This window comes from Spodoptera frugiperda, chromosome 26 (genome assembly GCF_023101765.2).
Source record: "Spodoptera frugiperda isolate SF20-4 chromosome 26, AGI-APGP_CSIRO_Sfru_2.0, whole genome shotgun sequence".
Classification (NCBI taxonomy): Eukaryota; Metazoa; Arthropoda; class Insecta; order Lepidoptera; family Noctuidae; genus Spodoptera; species Spodoptera frugiperda.
In genome coordinates this window covers 2,827,676-2,850,701 of record NC_064237.1, presented here as the reverse complement: position 1 = coordinate 2,850,701, position 23,026 = coordinate 2,827,676, and the positions used below count along the sequence as shown (strand labels likewise).

Below are 23,026 nucleotides of genomic sequence, written 5' to 3'. Positions count from 1 at the left end.
TACTACAGAGAAATTTTCGAAAATCCGAAAAAAGCCAAGTAATATTTTGCCCGACCCGGGAATCGAACCCGAAACCCCTGGTCCGGCAGTCGCACTTGCGACCACTCGACCAACGAGGCAGTCACCACCACCATCTGCCTTATAAAAACAGTAAACTCCCACTAGGCCATTTGGATGCTGGCAACACTTTCACGTCGTTTGTCTTTGTCACTTTCATTATCTATCGGTTGACTACTGTCAAAGTGGCGCTAGCATCGATGGTCCTACAAACTATACATTTATTTTTTAACAAATAAAATTACGCGCTATAGTATACGAAAATGCTATAAACTTAGAGTACATCATATTCTCTAACATAAAATCAATCGCCTGCTCTAGTTGAAACGTATACATCAGGAAAAAATAATTTACAAACAATTTTTTCTAGAATATGTCGGAATCATTTCGTGTTCACGTGTAACATATTTTCTCATACAAAATATCCAGTATAATGGGTCCATCGACGCTAGCTCCATTTTGACAGTTGCCAACCAGATTCGTTTGTAAAGTTCAGAAAGTTCTGTCAATAAGTACCTTCTTGTTTTATTTCTTTACCAAACACTTAGCTTACTTATACTGAATCAAATCTCACTAAATACCTATTCAACCACGATCAATGTAGTAAGGTTATCAACAAAGATAACATTTTATGGATAACTTATTAGAAAAGTGGCGTACTTTTCTCCTCCTCTACATCTTTCAACTGTTGTAATTTTGTATTATTATACTTATATGTTTCTATCGGTTCGTTTTTCCTTTTATTCTGTTCTAGATACAGCTTCATACAGTCTCATGCCGTCATATTCCCATATACTTAAATTATACTCTTTGCCGTCATTTATGTTTATGAGAAGTTGACACTGATTGCTGTCAAAACGAATTGACATAAAAAAAATCATTCACATTGCTGGTGGTGTTGGTTGACGTTGTCAAATTGTCAAGCGAATTATTTTAAAAAAGAAAAATAACATCGAACTGAATTTATTATTCAGTTTAGGATTTTTAAACTTTTCTTTTCTTTAAGATTATAAAATAATCATTTCAAAATGAGTTTAGTGGCTAACACCGGGTAAGATATTTGTATTGTAATATGTACAGTTGTGTGAACTACTTTCTTCTAATTTTTCGAATTGTTGTATAATTAGGAAATTGGCTGGACGGACACTGTTCATTACTGGTGCCTCCCGTGGTATTGGTAAGGCTATAGCGCTGAAGGCCGCGAAGGATGGCGCCAACGTTGTTATTGCCGCTAAAACAGCTGAACCGCATCCCAAGTTACCTGGCACTATTTACACGGCAGCTGAAGAAAGTAAGTGATGAAAGTAGCTTTAGTAACTCCGCATAACTTGTATTTATAGTGTTTAATTGTATTTCATTCATAATTGTATGATTGCTTGATGGTTTCTATGAGTTGGACTTTGCCCTCCATTTTACTTTGGACTTCGACCAACTTTATTGACCTAGATGGATTTGTTTTGTAAACGATCTAGAGAAATATGTGTAGATATGACCATTGAGTTGCAATGAATATTCAAAGTCTGCTTTAAAGGTTTAATTTAAATTGTTGATGAGGTTAATTACCTTTGTTTATTTACATTTACATAATAAAATATTATTGTCATTTCCTTCCTTATTTATAGAGAAGACATTTTACCTTACTGCTTAGAAAATAATGATCCATATGTACTGAGAAGTAAAGATATTTTTGCAACAATATTATTTTCCGTATTGTTGAAATTTTATCATAGGTACCTTATCTGTAATCAGCCGCAATCTGCTACATTACAACAACATGATCATTTTATGGCATCATTTATGTAATTTTGTATAACTAGGCTATTGTACATAATTTGTATGTACATCTATACATTTTAAATGCAACCTATTGGTGCATACATTTTATTATATATGCACTCTGAATAAAACTCCAACCTACTAGTCATAATTATTTATGTATAAGTTTTCCTTACATAATCATAATTTATTGTTAGGTATGAAAATTAATTGTTTTAAATCTCAAGTTAAACTTTAAATTTAAAGCAGTCTTAAAATATTCCAATTAGAATTGTTAAATTGGAATGTATTAAATTTCATTTTAAATTTAAAGCAGTCTTAAAATATACCAATTAGAATTGTTGATTTAGAATGTATTATAACTGTATAATATGCATCTGTACACAATCATAGAAAGTTTTATAAGAAACTATGTATGATGAATTGATGAAGAGTTCCTCTGTGACTTGAAACTAGTTAAGATTTTCTCAATATATTTATGTGAGTAAACCATTATTGTTAGCATTTTCTACTTAAGAGTAGAAAAAGTCAAAGTCAAGACTTCTTATTTATTTTTAAGGTACTTACTTTCAATTTATTTTCCATTCTGTATTTTGACTAAACATATACTCAGCTAAATATATTATGTTTTATTTTAGTTGAAGCGCTGGGAGGCAAGGCCCTGCCCTGCATTGTGGATGTAAGGGATGAGAAGCAGATCCAGAAAGCTGTTGATGAGGCCGTCAAGAAGGTAATATCATTATTGTTGAAAATTGTTTGTTGCCAAAATTCACTAAATGTTTTTGTGAGTTAGTTTTAGAATAGTGCTCAACTGTGTGTAATGTAGCTATATTTTCACAGGCATAATGAATAAATAAATTGCAATGTCATGTAGCTATCTATGTAACTGTGAGATAAACAAAACATTAAATTAACAGTAGGCAATTACGAGCAATGTAAAGTCTTTATCTTCTGTATTTGATTGTTTTATCTCACAAATTTTTAACAGGTCATGTTACCTACGTTACTCAGCGTAGTAATGTTGTATGATAGTAGTTTTCGTGTGCAATATGTGATTTTCTATACACACATACAAAATCCAGTACATATTTACTTATTTGCAAATACATACTTGTAAAATTTACATCATTACTAAGTCATAACTGGTTAACAAACACACTTGCACATTTATAAAATTAGTGTGATGGATATCATGGATTCCATTCTCCTTTTATTTGTCCTGATATCAACTGCTTCATTCGTTTGTTTTTCATTAATCTGTCTGCATCTTTATGTATGCGTAAATTGTGTAATAATTAGTAACTAGATACCGTTCAAAAATTAAGATGCTGAGACTAAATTCTTTTACTAAACTTATTGCCCAATAATGTTACAAAGGCGGACATAATACTACAGGCATTCTTTCTTGTCAACCTTTAGGTCAATCAACTCATTCAAATCACTAATAAGTTAAAGTATTGATAAGTCTTGTATTTTTATCATCTTAGTTAGTTATTTAAAACAGGCCAATAATCCAATCAACTGCTGTTGATAATATTACATCCAGTATTTTTCCAAATGATTATAAAGTTACACAATTGTCAGATTAAATTATTATTATGCATTTGGACTTTAGATTATATGTGATCAAAGTCCACAGAATTGAATGCTCAATGAATTATCTGTAGTCTTAAATAGTGACTAAAAATAGCAGTGATCTTTGAACAGTTTGTTTTTGGTTACAATTGTAATGTATAATCCGATATGTATTTATCTGTTGATAATATTCTTCCTCTGTTAAGCTCTTTATGAATTTAAAGAGGATGTGTGTATTAGGGGTTTTACCCCTAAATACATCCTATGTTACGTTGCCGTGGATGCATTTGGCTGCCAGCAATCATATTCATTGGTACACATAGCTTAGCCACTGGTGGATACATTCTCAGCTATGCTATGTTTTTTTATATGGAATGATGTGGGCTATGGATGACTCTCCTACTATCGATACATCGCATACTAGAGCTGCGCATCTTCCTCGCACAGCTACATGGCATAGTATCAGTGGTAACAATCATATACTTTCACAGCTTAGCTATTACATCTTCGTAGCATAGCTACATAGCCTATCTCTGGTGGAAAAGCACCCTTATTGTTATAATTCTAATACATTTCTAATGCCTTTGGTATTGCTAGTGATGACCCTTAAGCTTTATTATTACTGATAGTAGTATATGTAAAAGAACAAGTTATCTAATGCTTGTTCAATAACTTGTTTACAATTTTGTTTTACAACTTGGAAATACATACTTTGTTTTGGGCAATGAGCTTGCCTCTTGCTTGTTTTAAGTATGTATAAAGGTTTTTTTTGGTTCATTCCAGTTTAACGGTATCGATATCCTAGTGAACAATGCGTCCGCCATTGTGCTCACCGACACCGCCAACACGGACATGAAGAGATACGACCTCATGCACAACATCAACACCAGGGGAACTTTCTTAGCGTGAGTACACTGCACAAGACTGGTAAATGTACCCCCTATTACATGGGACTTATAACACAAATGATGAAATGTGGGTGTACATTGTATAGCGGCATTACGTGTCGTAATGTGGACCTCTGCCTACCCCTTCAGGGATAAAAGGCGTGACGTTGCTTCTTGTTGGTTTGTAATAAAGTCGGAAATCTATTGAGGTGAAAATGACTAAACTGAGATGCCAATTTGATATAGACTACTGTTGTTACATCCATAATTCTAAATATGTGAAACGAACTGTAGTTATACCTAATGCGCTCTAAGAAGGTGCGGCTGACAGATGCCAGTATGACGTTGACGTCTCTCTTTAGGGATGGACATTAGAAAAATCTTTTTTTATCGCTATCGATACTCGCAGTATACATTTAATTCTCTTGAATTATTTTATTAAATGTGTGTGTTATTTAGTTGTGCAGTCTAACTACGTGTATATACTTGTCAAAATAAATATTTTATGACCGAGCCCTGAGGTGTTTCAGAGTTACAGTTTTACAGAACCGTGAAGAAAACAAGGATATATTAGTTTGTATATGTTAGATTAAGTACCACCACGCATTATCAATGGCGCCGGAAATGTCTAGAAAAATGCCTACTACATATTTCTGCTTAGATAATGTCACTGTGGTTTGGGCAGAGAGAGCCGCGTCTACAGTGGATTTACCCACATAATTAAAGGTTTTTTAAGAATGATAATTGAACGACGCACGATTTTCGTTTTTTATTCTAAAAAAACATCGACTACCTATCCATCGTAGCCGTACATCCCATCACTAAACACGACTATGGCTTTACGTTATACGCATAACACTTTACTTTATTTTTCATTTCATTAGATTTTAATTGAATACTAGAACATTCCGGTTGGTTTTAATTTAATTAACTACGCATCCGAATGATTTAACATAATACGAATGTGATACAGCTAAAATATTAAGGCATAATTTTTAAATCGCAGCAACTTTCAAGAATGATACGAAACGTTACTGAATCTGTCAGCCGCACCTTCTTAGAGCGCATTAGGTATAGCTTAGTTAATTCCTGATTCTTGACTACTATTGAATCAATTTTAGTAACTGAATGATATCTACTCCAGCAGAATATAAAAACCAACACAAACAATATGCAAAATAGCGGCAGTACCGTAATTTAATAAATTGCCCTCTTGTTGAAATTATGTAAATTCTTTCAATGTATTTCCCTTCATCAAATTGAAGTAATCAGTCATGCCTTGGCTGCTTTGACCATGAAGGACATAGATGTAAACATTTTCCATTAATAAATAAACAACTTTATGGTACGTTTTTATTATAATTTTTATTAATTATACCTAAAGGGAATGGCGTGGTGGCCAGAGGTTTAAAACGCCCGCTTCTCATGCATGAAATGTGACTTTTTCCGAGTTATATGTACTTTCTAAGATTATTAAACTAGCTTATAATTTCTAAATTATAAGTTTAAAATCGCCAATACGCATTGAGCAATCGTGGTAATTAATGCTCAAACCTTCTCCGTGTGAGAAGCTGGCCACTTATAAGCTGTTGAAAGGATGATAGGAAACCTAAAGTTCGTTCATGTAAAAGCTATTGAAAAACCATACTCCGACACGAATGTGCGGGCTTGACCGAAGTGATACCACAGCCCCTTAGAAAACGGTTACCGTGTGTTATTCTATATGTGATCTCTTCCAGTTCCAAGCTGTGCCTGCCGTACCTGAAGGCCAGCAACCATGCTCACATCCTCAACCTGTCTCCTCCCCTCAACATGAACCCCTACTGGTGAGTACAACTATAAACAATTTTGTAACTTAATTCTAATATTTTGTAGCAAAGGTTGTTAAATATAACTTATTGTGGATAAAATTCACAGGTAGTAAAACAATTTTGTATAGATATTTCGTAGCTAGTTTCTTGATGTAGGTTTTTATATTTATCTTTGATGAGTTAAAATATTTATTTTTATCTAAAAATGTCTTTATTGAAGTTATAATTAAGATAAACGATAACTAAAATGAAGTACATAATAATATATTATTTTGTTTTCTAGGTTCTCCGTCCACGTAGCTTACACAATGGCTAAGTACGGCATGTCCATGTGTGTGCTCGGTATGGCTGAAGAGTTCAAGCAGGACAACATCGCAGTCAACGCTCTCTGGCCCAAGACTGGTATGTAATTCATTACTAATACTAATCCTTACTAATTGTGAAACTATAGATAGACATCTTGCTTTCACATCACAATGGAATGTTTCTTTTTTTATTATAATTTTGATGCCATAGGAGTTTATCTTTAAAGTACATTTTTTTACGTTTTACGAAAAAAAAACTATTTCAACTGTACCCTTAGTACGAATTTACTTTACGTTGAACGAAAACGAAACAAAAGCGCGTTCGGCGGTCTGATTGGCCAGCGCGAATGAACCAACCAATCAGAGCTGAACGCGCTTACATTTCGTGTTCGTTCAACTTAAAAAAACTCATACTAAGGGTACTGTTTTAACTGCCATGCATTTAAAAAAGATATTCAATAATCATGTGCGTGACATTAGGGAACACCATTTTATTTTACAACATGATAATGTTAATTATTATGTTATCGGCTTACTCACGTAATGTTTTGACGAGGAACTCGACTAGTGCTGCTCATGAATATGAGCCTCTTGCATGGCTTGAAACTAGTCGAGTTCCTCGTCAAAACATTACGTGAGTAAGCCGATAACATAATAATTAATTTAGTATGTCTCACGAAAGTTACAATAAAAACATGATAATGTGATATGATGTGATATACTAACGACAATGACTAACAGCAGTAACATTAACTTCCAGCTATCGCGACCGCCGCCATCGAGATGCTGACCGGCACCAGCTCCACCAGCCGCAAGGTGGACATCGTCTCTGATGCCGCTTACGTCATCCTTAGCAAGTACGTATTGTATTATTGTACTAGCTATTAATCCATTACAACATAAAATCAATAGATTTTATTAGCACTTATCATGATTTTTATTCAATAAATTATGATTTAATTAATTATTCACAATATATAGAATTTTCTAGCGTCCGCTTAATCGGATGTTATGCTGTAATGGGTAGCTTACGTAACTATTTGACGAGGTGATTCGACTAGCTTTTCTTTGTACTAAAAGTAGCTAGCACCCACAAGGGTTTCTACAGTTCCCTTGAGGGTTACGGTGGTTAAATCAATCTAACAACTAATAACAGTTGCCGTTAATGGACTCTTCAAAAGAGCGTACTCCTTTTTAAAAGGGCAGCAACGCACCTGTGACTCCTTTGGTGTTGTGGGTGTCTATGGGCGGCGCTGATCGCTTACCATCATGTGACCCGACAGTTCGTTTGCCCCTATTCCATAAAAAAATAATAATAAGAAAGTGGTATTTGTAACCAATTCTCTATGTTTACAGGGATCCCAAGACTTACACGGGCAACTTTGCTATAGATGAGGACATTGTGAAGTCTGTCGGCGTCAAGGACTTGACTCCCTATGCTTGTGACCCCAGTGAGTATAAAATATAATGTTACTTACTACCTTAGTTCCAAATGTTATTATTTTAATCACATTTTATATGAATCGTTTTACCTCCAGCTATCTCCTCCCGTGACATGTATTTCTTTTTTAGAAAACTAACAGCGATACAATAAGAGTATCTCGTATGTTCTTACTACTACATGCCATAACATCATCAGCGAATAAGCGGCTACTGCAGGCCAAAGATACCACGCTAGTTCAATGCGTGTTGGCGATTTCTAATTGATCTGAATTGAAACTATTCAATAACACAATTAAAGGATTTTGAAATGATCCATCCTTTCTCCAAAGAACTCAATCTCGACTTCCTAACTACATTTGAATTTCATTCTTCACATTTTGGACTAAACTGATCATTATTTTTAGGGGTCCTCAATACCCTGTGATCCTATCCACTCCCATGTTACATGTTTTAATATTTTACACCTTCGACATTCTAATGGTGTCCCATTCAACATTATTTCATCCTATGAAACATTTACTTCCATCTCTGTTTAACATATTACTCTGTGCAAATCTATTTACACTATTATTATTATAATATCGGTACTGTAGTTAAGAGAGAAATTACACAGAGTAATGATTGGTCACAGAGAATGCTGATAACCTATTACTGGATGGTTTCTTGGATGTCCCCGAAGCACTTTCACAGCACCAGAAAACTATTACGTCGGCTAACCGCGTCAGACAGTACCACACATCCGCTGTCCACTACAAGGAGAAGGTTTGTTGATGAAACCTTTGGTAGACTTGGAATATGGTGTATTGGTAGCAAGACTTCAAACCGTAGTTAATCTCTATTTCTATGTATCTATGTTAGTTTGACTTGAGTATACTAGCATGTAACAGCTTTGTATATAATCGAATGCTATTTTCTTTTCTAAACAGAAAAAATCAGTGGTCAAAGGTGAAAACGACGCTTCAAGGTCCAGGAAACCAGTCCAAAAACACAATAGGCCAAAATTTCGATACAAAAAAAAACAAAATTGTTCCGTTTTTCAAATTGGGAATCTCCCTTTGTTCACAGATAACGTAAACAATTTGCTACCCGACTTCTTCCTGGACCTACCTACTATGAAAGAGGGAATCAAATCCAAAGCCAAACCGGTGTGAATAAATTAAAAATAATAAACTGATCTATGACCATTTGTTTCTTCTGCATGATTGGTTTTATTTATTTTGTGTTTGTCTATCTCTGTTTGCATGTATTTTAACCTATATGTTAGATTAGTTTTTGAGCAATTTGTGTAGAATTTATTTGTTGAAAGTATCAAAAAGAAGGAGACATGGAATAGAAGGTGCAATGTGGTCTAATTACACTGTAGTGCATGGTAGAACAAGAACAGAATCAAATCTTAATTTTTAAATAGTTATTTAGTGAAGTTTGTTTTAAATAATACTGAGTTGGTGGTGGTGATTGGACTTGTACTTAACCCTTCGTCTGCTGGAACGCGAATCTACACGAGACACAATGTGTTTTCTATTGTGGTCTTATAGTGTCAATGGGTGTTTTTGTAATAACTATCGTGAGACTATACTATATTAACTAAAAATAACTGTTAACTCACAACGGGACTCTTCTTCATAAGCAGCGGGCACGTGAGTCAACCGGTATTTTTGGCTCACAAGTTTGCTCGAAATCATTTCTCATATAGTCTTTACCGTTGCATGGTTTCAAAATACTAGCCTATGAAATCAGTCTATATTTTATTATGAAAGTAAAAAAAAAACTGGTAAAATATAAGTACTACAATAGCAACAATATGTAAAATATCAAAAAAATATTATGACACAATCAATCATGAAATAATCTGGAATTTACAGGAAGGCTCATCAGAAGGTCAGATCCCGACCCTGTTTGCTTCCATCAGCAAAGTGCTCTCCTCAGACCTGGTACAAAAGACCCAAGCTGTCTACCAGTTCAATGTCAAAGGTATATTTTTTTAAATATTTTTATTTTATAGCAATGTAGTGTTGCGAATTTTTGCTATTAAGTTTTTTGGTAATTTTGATATCAGAATGTTAAAGGAGACTTATCTGAAGAAACTTTATCTATTCCAAACAGATAAGATCGTTCTTCTAGTCAATGCAGTTGACGAGCAGTAGTTTATACATACAATACGTGTTTTCCCAAGTTATTTTGAACGGGAGTTTTTAGTGTACTGTACTAATTTCTCCAAATTATTATTATGTAGGTAAAGAGGAGGGTGTATGGCACATCGACCTGAAGAATGGCGACGGACAATGCGGACAGGGCGAGCCCAAGAACCCACCAGACGCGACCCTTACCATGGATGGACAACACTTCGCTGAGATGTTTGCTGGTACTTATAATATAGATATTCCCACTATTTTTTCTGTAACCATTTTCTTTCTTGTATTACTTTTACTAATTAAAATGCTGAATGTCGGTATTTTATTAAACTCACAGCCATAACACTCTTGGCAATGGAATACCAAAAGCTTGATTGACCAAAATTAGCTATAGCTACGACGACATCCCACATGACACCATTTTATTACAGTCTCAAATAATTGTTATAATTTACAACTTCAATAATAAAAAAATCTTTAAAACATAATTGTATATTTATACTGTTATAAAGTTCAACAATTTTCTTTATATTTCCTCAGGCAAACTGAAGCCAACAACAGCATTCATGATGGGCAAATTGAAGATCAAAGGAGACATCCAAAAGGCAATGAAATTGGAGAAAATGATGAAATCACTCCAAAAGAAGAAGTAAAGACCCCTAAACTTTCCTTGGCATACTTGTATATAACTATGATATAGTACGATAGAATAACAAGTTCTTGCAAAGGAAGCGTTTTGTTATCATAAGAATATTTTAATTATACACACATACATAGGAGGATTTAACAAGCATTAAATTATGTAACTACTGGTTACAAATAAATAAGTCTTTGTACAGATCCTTGGTATAATGTGGCTATTATTTCGTTGTAAAGCAAGACAATAAACAGACTGCACTGAAAACTGTATATTATGTATGTTAACTTGTATATTTGTAAGTACATTGGACAAAGAATTGGAGTTGTTATATATAAACGTTTTATACAATGTTATGTACTGATTGGTTGTAATATCATGAAAGTTGTTTTAATGCAATCATTGTAAATTAATTACTATCTGGTGCCTTAAATATAACTGCCAAATAATTATATGTTTCATGCAGTAATAGTATTTTTTTATTTTAAAACCAAACATGTATTGAATTATTATAATGTTGTAAATAAAAAGTATTTTTACAATTCAACTCTATTATTTTTTTAGTTATAAGGTTGTATTTTTCGTAAAACTGGCAAATAATTCAAAAATTGGTACAGAACATCACACCATTGTAGTCAAGGTAGTCAAAAGTTTCCCCACTTAATTTTTTTAGCTATGAGACTAGACTCATAAATTATTAATATTTTTTGTTGATTTCACATACAATTTTTTACACTTATCTACATCTAAGTATCTTTCTGCTAAAATCGATTAAAACAGTAGCAACTAGATATTTTATTTTATGGAACACGCCGGTAAACAGGCGTACGTATCATCTGATGGCAAGCAATCGCCACCCCGCATGGACACTTAAAACATCAGAAGCGTTACAAGTGCGTTGCCTGCCTTTTCGGGATTAGGAATTTAAGGATCGTTGGGGAATCGGGGATTGGGCGTCCGGTAACTCCACTCACACAACGAAACAACGCAAGCCTTGGTTTACATCGGTTTTAGGTGAGGCCGTGGTATCACTCCGGTCGAGCCGGCCCATTCGTGCCGCTTTGGCACCAAAGTTAAACTTAGAATATTATAAGTACATATTCTGCTGAGAAATAAAACTAGGTTGCTTTCAACAATGAAGTAACATTTTGTTTGTGTTAACAGCACAACAACCAATCTACTTTCGTCACAAGTTATTTCTAATTTCGTCATACCACGAACATTATTAAGATAACCTTGTTATCGGAATCGAATTCTCCCGCCGTTTGACCGACCTTGATGTTGTTAGGTTATGTTCATTTAAGTGTCAGCTGTATGCGGCTATTGACGCACCAAGAAAACTACAGTGATTCTTACGACATAATAATAATTAACCGTGATCAAAATGTTCTCAATTGACGCCCCCGTGGAGATACAAAATTCTGAATATTGCAATTATCGGTCCCCATTGAGCACAAGATATGCCTCCAAAGAGATGCAATATAATTTCAGCGATCAGAAGAAGTTTTCGACATGGAGAAAGCTGTGGATTTATTTGGCGAAAGCTGAAAAGGTAAGCTTATTTTATTAATAATTATTTATTTAGTTTTCCTCATTTCTTGCTTAAATTATTTCTTGTTAATGCAGCATTGTTTTTTTTAATTGGATCTGTCAAAATTCAAAGTGAAGTGTTCAAGTGTTGTAGCTTTTTAAACTTTGGCTTAGTTTGGTACAAAGTCTTTTAGTCATAAAGGTCGATGTAGATATTTTATTAATATTATTTTACGCAGCTTGTCTAAGGGCACTGGCGTCCTAAACCCGCATAAAATTATGAAAATATAGGTTACTCATAAAATATTATGTGATAAAATTGTTTATTTGTTATTTTTTTACTTAATCATTGAGTTTAATGAGCTCGAGCCCTCTTTTACCATCTATGAATTTATACAATTAGTTAATAACAAGTTTCACTTGAGTATTATTGTAAAAACGTACTAATGATATGTGTAATCTCAAGTCTTTAAGTTGGTACAAAATTATGTTCTATGGAAATCTATCACCTATGAATATATCTCGTTGGGGCCTGCTGGATAAATGATTAACGCGGTAAAAAAGAACTGGCTTTTATGACTTATGTACTTGTACATGTATCATTGATATGGCAGATACAACACAAAAGGCGGCTACGCCCCAATATTGTACTATATTACATTGAACGTACATTAAGGATTTAGGAACAATTATTTATTATTTCTATCTTGTGCTTAATAATGACGAGATCCATCCCTAATCCATTGAATAAAAAATGGTCCCATTATACATCCCTGGGGAACGCCAAGTCACTACGAGTTGTTAAGCAGATGCAGAGTAAATAATCAAACTGATTAAATGGAATTTCTAGTTGTTCTAACGTTATATGACACCACCTACGAGATAATTATCTCGTCGCTTCATTTTAATATCGTTACGTTAGTTTTTGGCCATAATATAAGTCTAAAGCCTTCGTTTAATCTATATTCTTAAATTGACGATATTTTAACTCCAGCCACTACGACTTTGCGAAAGTCAGATACATTTTTGTAAAGCATTCCTAACACGAAGGTGTATTTTGTTTGCATTTTGTAGATGTCCGTGACCTCACAATGAATACAACAGACTGTGGGTTCGTCACGAATGGGTGGTAGAATTCGCTTTGGTTATCAGGCACGCGATGATCCACATCGCATGTCTGGAAAGATTACAGGGTGTTGTGCGTTCCTACGAGTATCAGCTGGTATTCCATCAGATATACGAAGGACCTTCTGGTTCTCATAACTCTGCGTCAAAAATTATGAATTGCGGGTATTTCGTTGTTTATATGTCGTGTAAATAGTAGACTTGGACGCTTTGGGGAGTCAGTCACAATCGCAATGGCGTGTTTTTAATTCAGACTGAATGGGTAAATAAAATCGATCTAATCATTGTTAATTTTATCCATTGAATAGTCTATGAAGTTGTATATCTTTATAATGATTGCATTTCAATGTTGTCTATTTGTTGAAATAAAACAATATTTAATGCTTTTATTTATTAAATTGTTACATACAAGATACATTGGGTTTTACAATTATTTATATTCTTACCGAAAGAGTTTAGTTTGTGAGTGACGCGGGTACCTTTTGTTATTAAAATGGGGAATAAATAAGGTAACATTAGCGCCGGTTACATAAGTTATATATTTTTATTTACATAATGTCGTATAAATCTTATTTGCCTTATAATAAACTTTCACAACTCATGTGATATACACACGTAAATTAATAATTATTTCACTAAAACTAATATTAACTAATCTTATGATGATGAAAATTATTTTATGCTACATTCTATACCAATCGAATCTACGACTATAGTTGAAGAAGACCTATTAAATACTTTTCGAAGAAATAAAATAGAAAAAGCTAACTAAAGTTCCTAAAGATAAACTAATGTGAACAAGAAAATATTAATAAGAAGACATGAGTTTAATCAGATCACTACAGTGAAGTTATAAGAGGTATTACTATTTTTGAAGGCGAAAGGATATTTCTGAATTTGTCAGAGAAAACTTAACTACCACTGGACGGATACTGATTACTGCTTTGGTTTATCCTCTAAATATAACTAAACATAACTTACAATTAACTAAATAAACAACTTAATTAACGTAACAATAATTTCAAATTCAAATAAAACGTATCTTTTTGAATGGTTGCCAGGATAAATAATTTTTTGAAGAATACAATTTTAGATATTAAAAACAACTCACGGTGGTTTGCTTCATTAAGTAATAATATGGAATAATTGCGGCCCTTACCATTATAAATTAATTATATCTTTAGATTTTATTGATATTAGTGAAAGTGTATGAAATTAAAGACATCAAAATTTTTCTTTTAACGAAATATTGACACGAATCTTTTTAAAAATGGTAAGAGCCACAAAAGCTTAAAAATAAATCTAATTAAATTAGAATTTAGCGGAATGTTACAGTAATAACCGGATAAACATCTTAATCTAACGTCAATTAAACTAAAAACGCAATAATTTAGAATATTTTCGTCAAAAAAGCAAATTAACAAAAAATCTTATTGTTTACACTCTACTCCCTAGCATTCTACTCGATCCCTAGTCTCTGCGATCTACACCTGTCTCACAGTCCTAATTAAATAAAAAAAACTAAATCATAATCCTATACTTGCACTTTCGGCCGAAATATTTTGCATTGTAATAGGCTGAATAACAAGCTACTGCTGCCAATTAAAAATATAGCTAAATAAGTTGCCATTGCGAAAAAAAGCTGCAATCTAAATAGCTGATTTGCGTGAAACTACACTTAAATACTGATTGTAGGTAAATAATACAATATAGGTAAATAGCTGCCTGATAGTTATCGCTTAATTCTTATAATTATTTACCTATTAAACCATAAAGCTGCCTGTTCATAGCAGTGTTTGTTGTATGGTTAATAGCTGCATTAATTGTTAGCTGTGAAATAATTAACTGCCGTGAATAAATTAAAGCTGATAATTGTGATTGTAATCATAATAGCTAAATTAGCTGCTGGAAGATTGGCTGCACAATAAAAAATCTTGAATAATAAAGCTGCCTTAACACAATGTAAAAAAAAAATATTTAAAAAAGCTACAATGAAGAGCAACTTTGGTCTGCAATTTGGTGTGCTTTGCGTGTCTAATGTTATTTATTTCAAGAAAGTTATAGCTGCTTAAAATAACTTAATATTATCCTGCCATTATTATTAAAAAATATTGCATTACCTAAAAATAAACTGCCTGTTTTATGCTGCCATGTCTTTTTTAAAGTTGCCTAAATATTATAAATTGCTAATTAGTTGCCAGTGTTTAGCTGCCATTAATTTATATTAATAAAACTAAATTAAATAGACTGCGACTATAAAATTAAAATACAATGATTAGTTGCCCGATTTTCACAGATTTTTATAAAGTTGCCTTTTTAGTGCTGCCTTTTAGATTTACAAGAATAAATAAAATAGTTGCCCACTTCCCACAAATATCTAAATAGAGGCCTTGCCAAATTAAAAAATTAAGAAATGCTGCCATGTATAAAAAAGAAAATAGCTGTCAATAGAATAGATACTTAGATACATAAACTCTAAATAAAAATAAGTAAATAGCTGCTCGTAAAATACTTACATAGAATATTAGCTTGAATATAAAATAATTATCAAAATTTAAAGTAGCTACTGCAGAGGGCAACATTGGGATATTGTATTAAAGATAAAAAGCATTAGCTACACAATGAGGCAACATATCGATAAACTTATATAGGTACACTTAAAAATAAATGGATACAAACACTTAACTACGATTATGTTAAAATAATACTCTTAAAGGTTAAACCTAAAAATAAAAGATCTTTGATTACGTAGGCTTTGCAACGGGCTTGGAAGAGAGAGCCATTAAAAAAAAACTGTCATTAAAAAGAATGTAGTGAAAATCAAAAAACTAAGTAAAATGAAAGTGACTTAACAATAACGCTTTGGTTTTGATAGCAAAAATGAATGACCGAATAATAAAAGGAATGAAGAACAGCCGAATTTAGAAATTAATTTAGAGATTCCATTGTTTAGTAGTCGGCTTCCTCTCTGAAGGTGATGAAGGCGTGGACGAGGAATACGACCACGTTGATTACTGCGAACACTCCCGAAGATATCAGGAGGTCGTATGCTTGCTTGTTCGGACGGAGGTTTGCGTAGTATGATCTGTGCCAGTCTGAAAAAAAAAGAAAATTTACATAACCTAAAATATATTTGCCACACCTAAATAAGTAAAGTCGAGAAAATTGTTTGAAAAACCAAAGAATGAATGTTGTTATGTTAAACAATGATTTTACTGCGACCAATTCATTTTAAAACACAACTTGTAATAGAAAGGAACGGAAGCTACACTTCACACCAATCCCCATAGACTAATTGTCTACATTTTTAATAGGCAACGCCAAGGCTCTGCCTTATACAGCCTAGTGGGCTCATAGGTGCACTGTGCATATCAATTATTTATTTAACAACTGTCCGTGACTGGAAATCTTTATTGAATAAGTAGATACTGAATGTTAGTAGCAAACATTTTGTTATTACTTCTAAACAAACGCTTGATTGCATCGTAAAACTATGCAGTTACAACAAATAGTTACCTACCTAAGTGTGGGCTATCAAATGACATAGGTACAATACCTTGAATTGAAAATACACAAGTACTTACAAAGTTTCTAGTCTTAGCTTGTTTTAAGGCAAGTTTAATAGCCGTACATAGCATACCACTTACATAATTAAACAAAGTATTTGTTTAATTAGTAAACAAGCACACATTTGAACATGGCTCGTGTAGGACCAGTTTGCTCGTAAAGTAGGATGGATCTATTGCGTCGATATTATACACGCTTCATCGGATCACTGCTCATGGAAACTACTAGATTACCATTCGTCTGATTCTTGAGTAAATCGCGTAATTACTGGTTGATACGCATGTAATTCGGGAAAAAATAAATCAGGCCGACACAAAAACATGAATGAAATGTTTTCCTCAAATTGTGAACCCTATTACTACAAATTGGAAAACAGGGATACATATTAATATTTTAATTGTTAAGTCCTTTTCCCTAGATATATCTATCCTTTAATGGGATCGAGCCCAATCCATACGTCAGGTTGAATTTTAAAGACAAACTCAAATAATACTTTGACCAAACCCAAAATTAGACTCTCAATACTTGAGCTAAGATACAGTAACCTAATTATCTATATTAAGTGACATCATTAATTAGTCTATTTACGAGTACCTAGATGTAGGATAGGAAGACTTACCATAGAATATAACGGCAGCAGCCGCAGTGAACATGATGACTCCCAGGACTGAGAAGCCGATGGACGTCCTCCAGCCGGGCGACTCTCCGAACAGCCTCGCGATGATCAGCACACCCGTGATGATGATGTAGCCTAAACACAACGAAATAGATAATGTAGATTTTGATGACATTAACTAAATATGTAGGGAACTCCAGCTGGTAAATAGTAATAGGACTTCTGTCAAAAGCTACACTTTGAAACGAGCACATAGCTTCATTAACGGATAGACTAACAGACTATTATTTATTTCATTATTTGTTGACATTTCAAAAGTATTTATGGTTTAATTGGAATAAATGATTTGACTTTTGAAGTTTTAAAAATTCGAAGTTTATTTGCGTAAGTGCAGTAGGTGAACTCTATATTACGATAGTTTCACGTTCCATCCAAAAACTTGCCGTTATTTATGTTTAAGTATTCTGTCAACAGTTTTAAACTAAAGTTAGCATTGGTACAATGTTGGTATTGAGTAATCTACTTTTGACAATTAATCCGTAACATAAAGTTATTATAAGCAATTTCGCGGTAACGGTAATAATATAATTCTTCAATCATCCGGTGGCTTCCAAACAAATTGATTAATACCAATGATTTAATTATTATGACGTGAAACTCAATTTTAGCGAGTTTCTAAATAATTTGTACGTTACAATGTAATCTTCGGATTATAGGATACCTAGATAACATTAATCTAGAATTTAGAACATTAATTAATGATGCGTGTGAAGAAGCATTGAACACACTATTACAAATAAATGTTTGTACTGAGAACAAAATACTAAACATTAGCGACTTGAATGATAACATGGATTAAAAAACAGGAAAAATGTCAGTAATATTGTTATGAAACACAATTCGAGCGTCGGCTTCGCATTCAGGAAGTTATCATAAATCGGTTTACGGTTGACGGTTTACGTTTACAAGTGTTTACAGGTTTCACTTTCACACACAAAGTTCAATGAAACCAATTTTCCACTCGAGTATTTAAGTGAAACCGATTTACTCGATTATAATGCAAAATATCATTCATCGATATTTCATATTTTCATCTATGTATTAATTCAAAACTAAAAAATCGATTCAGTGATCAATAATCGATATCGATACACGAATCGAGAATCGTTTTTATTCGTTCAAAAATCGATTTCGTCGTAATGTTGTTTTTGCTATTGGTGGTTTAGTTTAACAATAAATGTTATGGTAAGGTTAAAGTTTGCAAAGAATAATGTAGCAAGAAACGTTGACATTGTGACAGTACATTGTGTCCATTTATGCATGAAATTGTTGTTTGAGTACATCCGAAGTTCGAAGGATGGTGAAGGATGGTGAGGTTTGAATAACAATTACACACTGAATTAAAAACTAATTAACGAAGAGTCTGTTGACATTAAACTTTATGAATCATTTGATAGGACATTTAGGGCTTTTCAGTTACTAAGCTTGCTTAAAACTCTACGATTATTTTGCGTTATCCATCGTATTTAGTATGTATTGTGTTCCACTTTGCTTTATTCGTTAATTGTCTGCTTGTGAATTTGCCATGAAAAGTACTCTGATCAATTCTGTGACAATTGGTAAATTGAAAGATTAGAACAAATTCCTATGGAACGAATCGGGTCATGGCTTCAGATCTATCCTCTTAATGTCGTTGAGCAAAAACAAAAGAGATTTACTTGAAGTTTTTGTTGAAGTTTTTTCGTTTGTAGAAATCAACGACGTTGATGCAATAAGTGATTAATCAATTATTATTGAGGCTATACTTACTTGAGTAGGCAGAATAGATGACGGCAATGTGCCTATGGTCGGACTGCACAACTTGTGGGGAGTACAGAGCCCCGACAATGAGACCGATAGCAATCACTGCGATGATCTGAAAATAAATAGGAAAATTAGAATCGCAAAAAGATATATCCCTGATATCAAGACAACGTAACTTTAATTAGATAACTTTACTATATAGCATACTACCTAACAATATCTTTAAAAAAATAAATTGAAATTGACACTCTAATGTTAGACCGCTCTCCAACCGTTTTCGCGAGTCTTCATTAACTTTTTACATCGCCAATACTCGACATAACGCCATGCAATTCTTTTAGCAACTCTCCTAAATAACAAAGCTCACGTGCGCGAATAAAAACGCTTGATCGTTTAAAACAAGCGTTGTAAACTATTTTAGTGAAAGTATCTTCCGTACGTCGGTCTAGTGGTTGCATTGTCAAACACTTGTTTTCTCCTTTTAGTTATTCTTGAATACCGCAAGCAAGTGATTTTCCAATACCACAAGTATCTTCGTAAATGATTATTACACGGTTTTCACTTTCACGCATCGTTTAGTTCGCCGCAAAGGTCGTGATATGATTTGTAAAATGATTAGATGTTAGAGCTGTGTTTCCATTATACTTATTAGCTTTTCGCACATTAGCAAGTCTACAAAGACTTGCTTGTGCTGTTTCACGGACTTCAACCTTATAAGTCGGTCCGTTCCTGGCTTTAAGCGCAGTCTTTGAAGCCCTACATATCCTTTAAAGGAAAAAGGATAAGTCTGTTAGTTGCACTAACATTTGAGCATACATAATGATGATTTGTTTACAGAGCATCTAGATAATATTAAACCTGGTACAAAGTATACATATTGCATTGTACCTATTTTTCTAGGAACACAAACAACGGTAGCATAAAGATGAGTGTACTATTAATTAAACACAAGTACAAGAGCACAAGGGATCCTTTGACTTCAAGGGCAGTGTGTCGTGCTGCAAATTATCATGTCTTGAATCGCAACACGGCTGTTCCCATACGCGCCATGATTGCAGGCAATTACTGGCCGAGTGCCTAGCGATCACCCAGTTGTATCGATTTCCAATTATACAATGTATTAAATGGTTTTGTTTAGACGGACTAGTTCTTTGTAGAACATGTTCTACTGATTCGTGATTCTAGTTTTTCTTTGTGCCTATTGGCGTATAACTATATACTTTCTCGTCTTATTTGCGACTTGATATTTCTCATTTCGGTTGATTATTCTAATGTCTTTAGAAATGCTGCAGCATAATCTTGTTCCAGATCTCGTCTTATTTTTTTATTACCTCCAGAGTCAGATTAGCTTGCCGTGCAGTTCTAGTCTACCGATTCAAAGTGATGTCTTTCAAAACTTAAGTCTACCAGTTGTTGTCGACATAACTCACCAGTTCCAAGGCCCGCAGCCCCACGCACCAGTACTGCTTCAGCGCGGCCGCGGCCCTGCTGTCCCGGTCGTTGGACGCAGCCTCATCTCCCTTCTTGGCTTGCGCCTCAGCCTCTCGGTCTCCCGCCGACATCGCCCACACTACTCGAGCGCCACCTCCGTACTCAGAGACCTGATGGAAATCATATTTAATTAAACGATCATTGACCAAACCCCAAATTAGCCTCCCCTTGACCAACTTGTGACAATGACAAATTATTTGATCTGACTTGACATTAGTCGGGTTGCAGATTTAAAACTTTCTATAAAGCAATCAGAACTATGATTAGTTCTTAAGCTAGCATCAATAGAATTATGCAATTAAGTTTGTAATAACTTGGTATCAATTGTTGCTTAAATGCGCTTGACAGCAACAAATAATTTGTTGTAAAATTTCTGTGCAAATTGCGAAGTTTTTAAAAATTATTCCGACCGTACCTAAACGCGTCGCTTCAGAACAAAGATTTCTTAAAAAGGTCTCAGGCTATAAAAACAATGTTATGTTCTATTTCATAAGGAAGTCTTGCGGGGCCATTAACAGGGCACTTATGGTGTCCAATTTTATGTGCGTCCATGATTATAATGGTAACTATACTCTAGTCAGTAATGACTGTTATTGTGCTCCTGTTTGCGTGATTACTAGTCTTATTTTTTATAACGCAATTAGAACAATGATTCATAGAATAATTAACATATCTGGCTGTGAATGATGTGTCAAGTAAACATTAGCTTAGCGTGATTGAATCGGTTACATTCGTACGTTAGTGTAATTAATTCAATTAATACTAGGTTGTGTTAATGAGGCGTGTTGTTAAATATTGTAAAAGTATGTTGGTTGGACGACAATACATAAATCATAAACAGGCTGGATGCCGATCGCTGAATCGGAACGCACCGCGCGTTATGCTTTCCCAACAAATGTTGTTTTTTACAAACATTACTGGCTGGCAGACAGCGAATGAAATGTAATAACTTTCGTGACCATTAATGGACTTGATGTACCTAATCAATATGAGTGTGAGAAATTGATTGAAATGGTACATGTATGTGATGAAAGCTTGGATATTATTGTATTTAATTACTTTTCTTCGGATCTGATAGACTTTCTTAGTAGTAACATACAAAGTTTATGGTTTTTAGGTGATATGGTAAATTATGGTATTGGATCTAAGTAGGTACACAATAATTGCGTAGATATCAATATTGATAAACATCTTAATGAAAATCCATACTTAATAGAAGTCAAAGAAAACAAAATAAAAACAAATCTATGTAGGAATTGAATATTGAACCTTCATACTTTATGTAGCCACGTAAAAAAATATCATGAAAGCTTTTGAAAAGTTGTCCAACTTTTTCAGTCATTAAAAATCACTTAATGGATAAATATGAATTAATAATGATTTAAAACAAAGTAACAATTAATAATAAATTACGTTATATTACGTAGTATCCTGTTTGAAGTAGGTCATTGTTTTTGGCCAATATCAGTACCGTAGGTATTTGTTGTAAATTATTAACTTAAAATATTACAAATTTTCAAAAAGTAAAAAATTCAACAAAGGGATAACGACTATGGTATAAATTTATTCTATATACAGGCAATTAATGCATAAACTTATTAGTTTATGCATTTTATACCATAGTCGTTATCCCTTTGTTGAAATTTTAAACGAAAACCTTAATTTATGCATTAATTGCCTGTTCATAGAATAAATTTATACCATTTTTGTTATCCTTAAATTTTCAGTTAAATTAAAGTTGCTAACATAGTAGTAAATTACAATAACAAAAATAAAAAAATCTTACCAAAGATAATAAAACTAAAAGCTCCTAGCTGCTATATTGAACGCACTGTTTGATTTTTTTTTTTTTATTTCACTTGCACTTCGAAATTCAAAACGATGGACGCTTTCGGTGACGCGGAGTAGTTTCTAAGCTCGGTGCAGACACGAGTGCGTTCGGCCCACCGCGCGATGCGACTACCGCTTGCCCGACAATCGGCGCTCCTCTATGCTTCATTTGAAAATAAACTAATGGCCTCTGTTTATCCTTCCGTTTTCCCTTATGTCGCCCTTCGTAAAATGCTCTGAGGGAGCCATGAGAGGTCAAGGAAAATTGGCCGCTGAAGCGTAGAACCGGGTGCGATGGCGTAGTAATGCGTAGCATATGAGTAAACAGCTTTCATTCATTTGTAAAGTTAGTGTCTAGAACATTATTAGAACTTTATCCTTGTGTGCTCAAACCATGGTGATTTGAACTAAACTGAGAATTTGTCCTGATTCTACAATGAA

General features: G+C 33.7%; 3 protein-coding genes across 4 annotated transcripts in view; 2 read left to right on the top strand and 1 right to left on the bottom strand.

The window, feature by feature from the left end:
• Nucleotides 1-929: 929 nt before the first annotated feature.
• On the top strand, nucleotides 930-11,170 carry LOC118264668 (hydroxysteroid dehydrogenase-like protein 2). Of its 2 annotated transcripts, none has more exons than XM_050704747.1 (12): nucleotides 930-1,108; nucleotides 1,185-1,348; nucleotides 2,472-2,563; nucleotides 4,192-4,313; nucleotides 6,035-6,121; nucleotides 6,390-6,508; nucleotides 7,172-7,268; nucleotides 7,768-7,862; nucleotides 8,920-8,999; nucleotides 9,717-9,825; nucleotides 10,088-10,216; nucleotides 10,527-11,170. In XM_050704747.1, exons 1-12 carry the CDS (start codon nucleotides 1,086-1,088, stop codon nucleotides 10,637-10,639), a joined length of 1,230 nt encoding a protein of 409 aa, XP_050560704.1. In that variant the 5' UTR covers nucleotides 930-1,085; the 3' UTR covers nucleotides 10,640-11,170. The 2 variants fall into 2 exon arrangements, with proteins under 2 accessions (XP_050560704.1, XP_050560703.1); XM_050704746.1 differs by lacking the exon at nucleotides 8,920-8,999 and adding an exon at nucleotides 8,486-8,616.
• Nucleotides 11,171-11,902: 732 nt separating this feature from the next.
• The window catches only part of LOC118264822 (adenylosuccinate lyase), a 38,343-nt gene continuing 27,219 nt past the window's right edge, over nucleotides 11,903-23,026 (top strand). Inside the window, exon 1 of the mRNA XM_035577479.2 lies at nucleotides 11,903-12,175. Coding sequence (XP_035433372.2) covers nucleotides 12,008-12,175 — 168 coding nt within the window. The 5' untranslated portion in view covers nucleotides 11,903-12,007. The remainder of the gene's footprint in view (nucleotides 12,176-23,026) is intronic.
• Nucleotides 13,655-23,026, bottom strand: part of LOC118264824 (uncharacterized) — a 31,559-nt gene continuing 22,187 nt past the window's right edge. The window contains exons 6-9 of the mRNA XM_050704751.1: nucleotides 20,695-20,865; nucleotides 19,271-19,376; nucleotides 17,465-17,596; nucleotides 13,655-16,373 (exon numbers count right to left, since the gene is read on the bottom strand). Of these exons, the coding sequence (XP_050560708.1) occupies nucleotides 16,228-16,373; nucleotides 17,465-17,596; nucleotides 19,271-19,376; nucleotides 20,695-20,865 (555 nt within the window). The 3' untranslated portion in view covers nucleotides 13,655-16,227. The remainder of the gene's footprint in view (nucleotides 16,374-17,464; nucleotides 17,597-19,270; nucleotides 19,377-20,694; nucleotides 20,866-23,026) is intronic.

What these genes read in the sequence shown, in the direction of transcription:
- LOC118264668 (XM_050704746.1), top strand. Translation starts at nt 1,086, where the DNA reads ATGAGTTTAGTGGCTAACACCGG. An exon ending in AGTTTAGTGGCTAACACCGG is followed by an intron (nt 1,109 to 1,184) that starts GTAAGATATTTG and finishes TTGTATAATTAG; the next exon opens with GAAATTGGCTGGACGGACAC. An exon ending in CGCTCTCTGGCCCAAGACTG is followed by an intron (nt 6,509 to 7,171) that starts GTATGTAATTCA and finishes ATTAACTTCCAG; the next exon opens with CTATCGCGACCGCCGCCATC.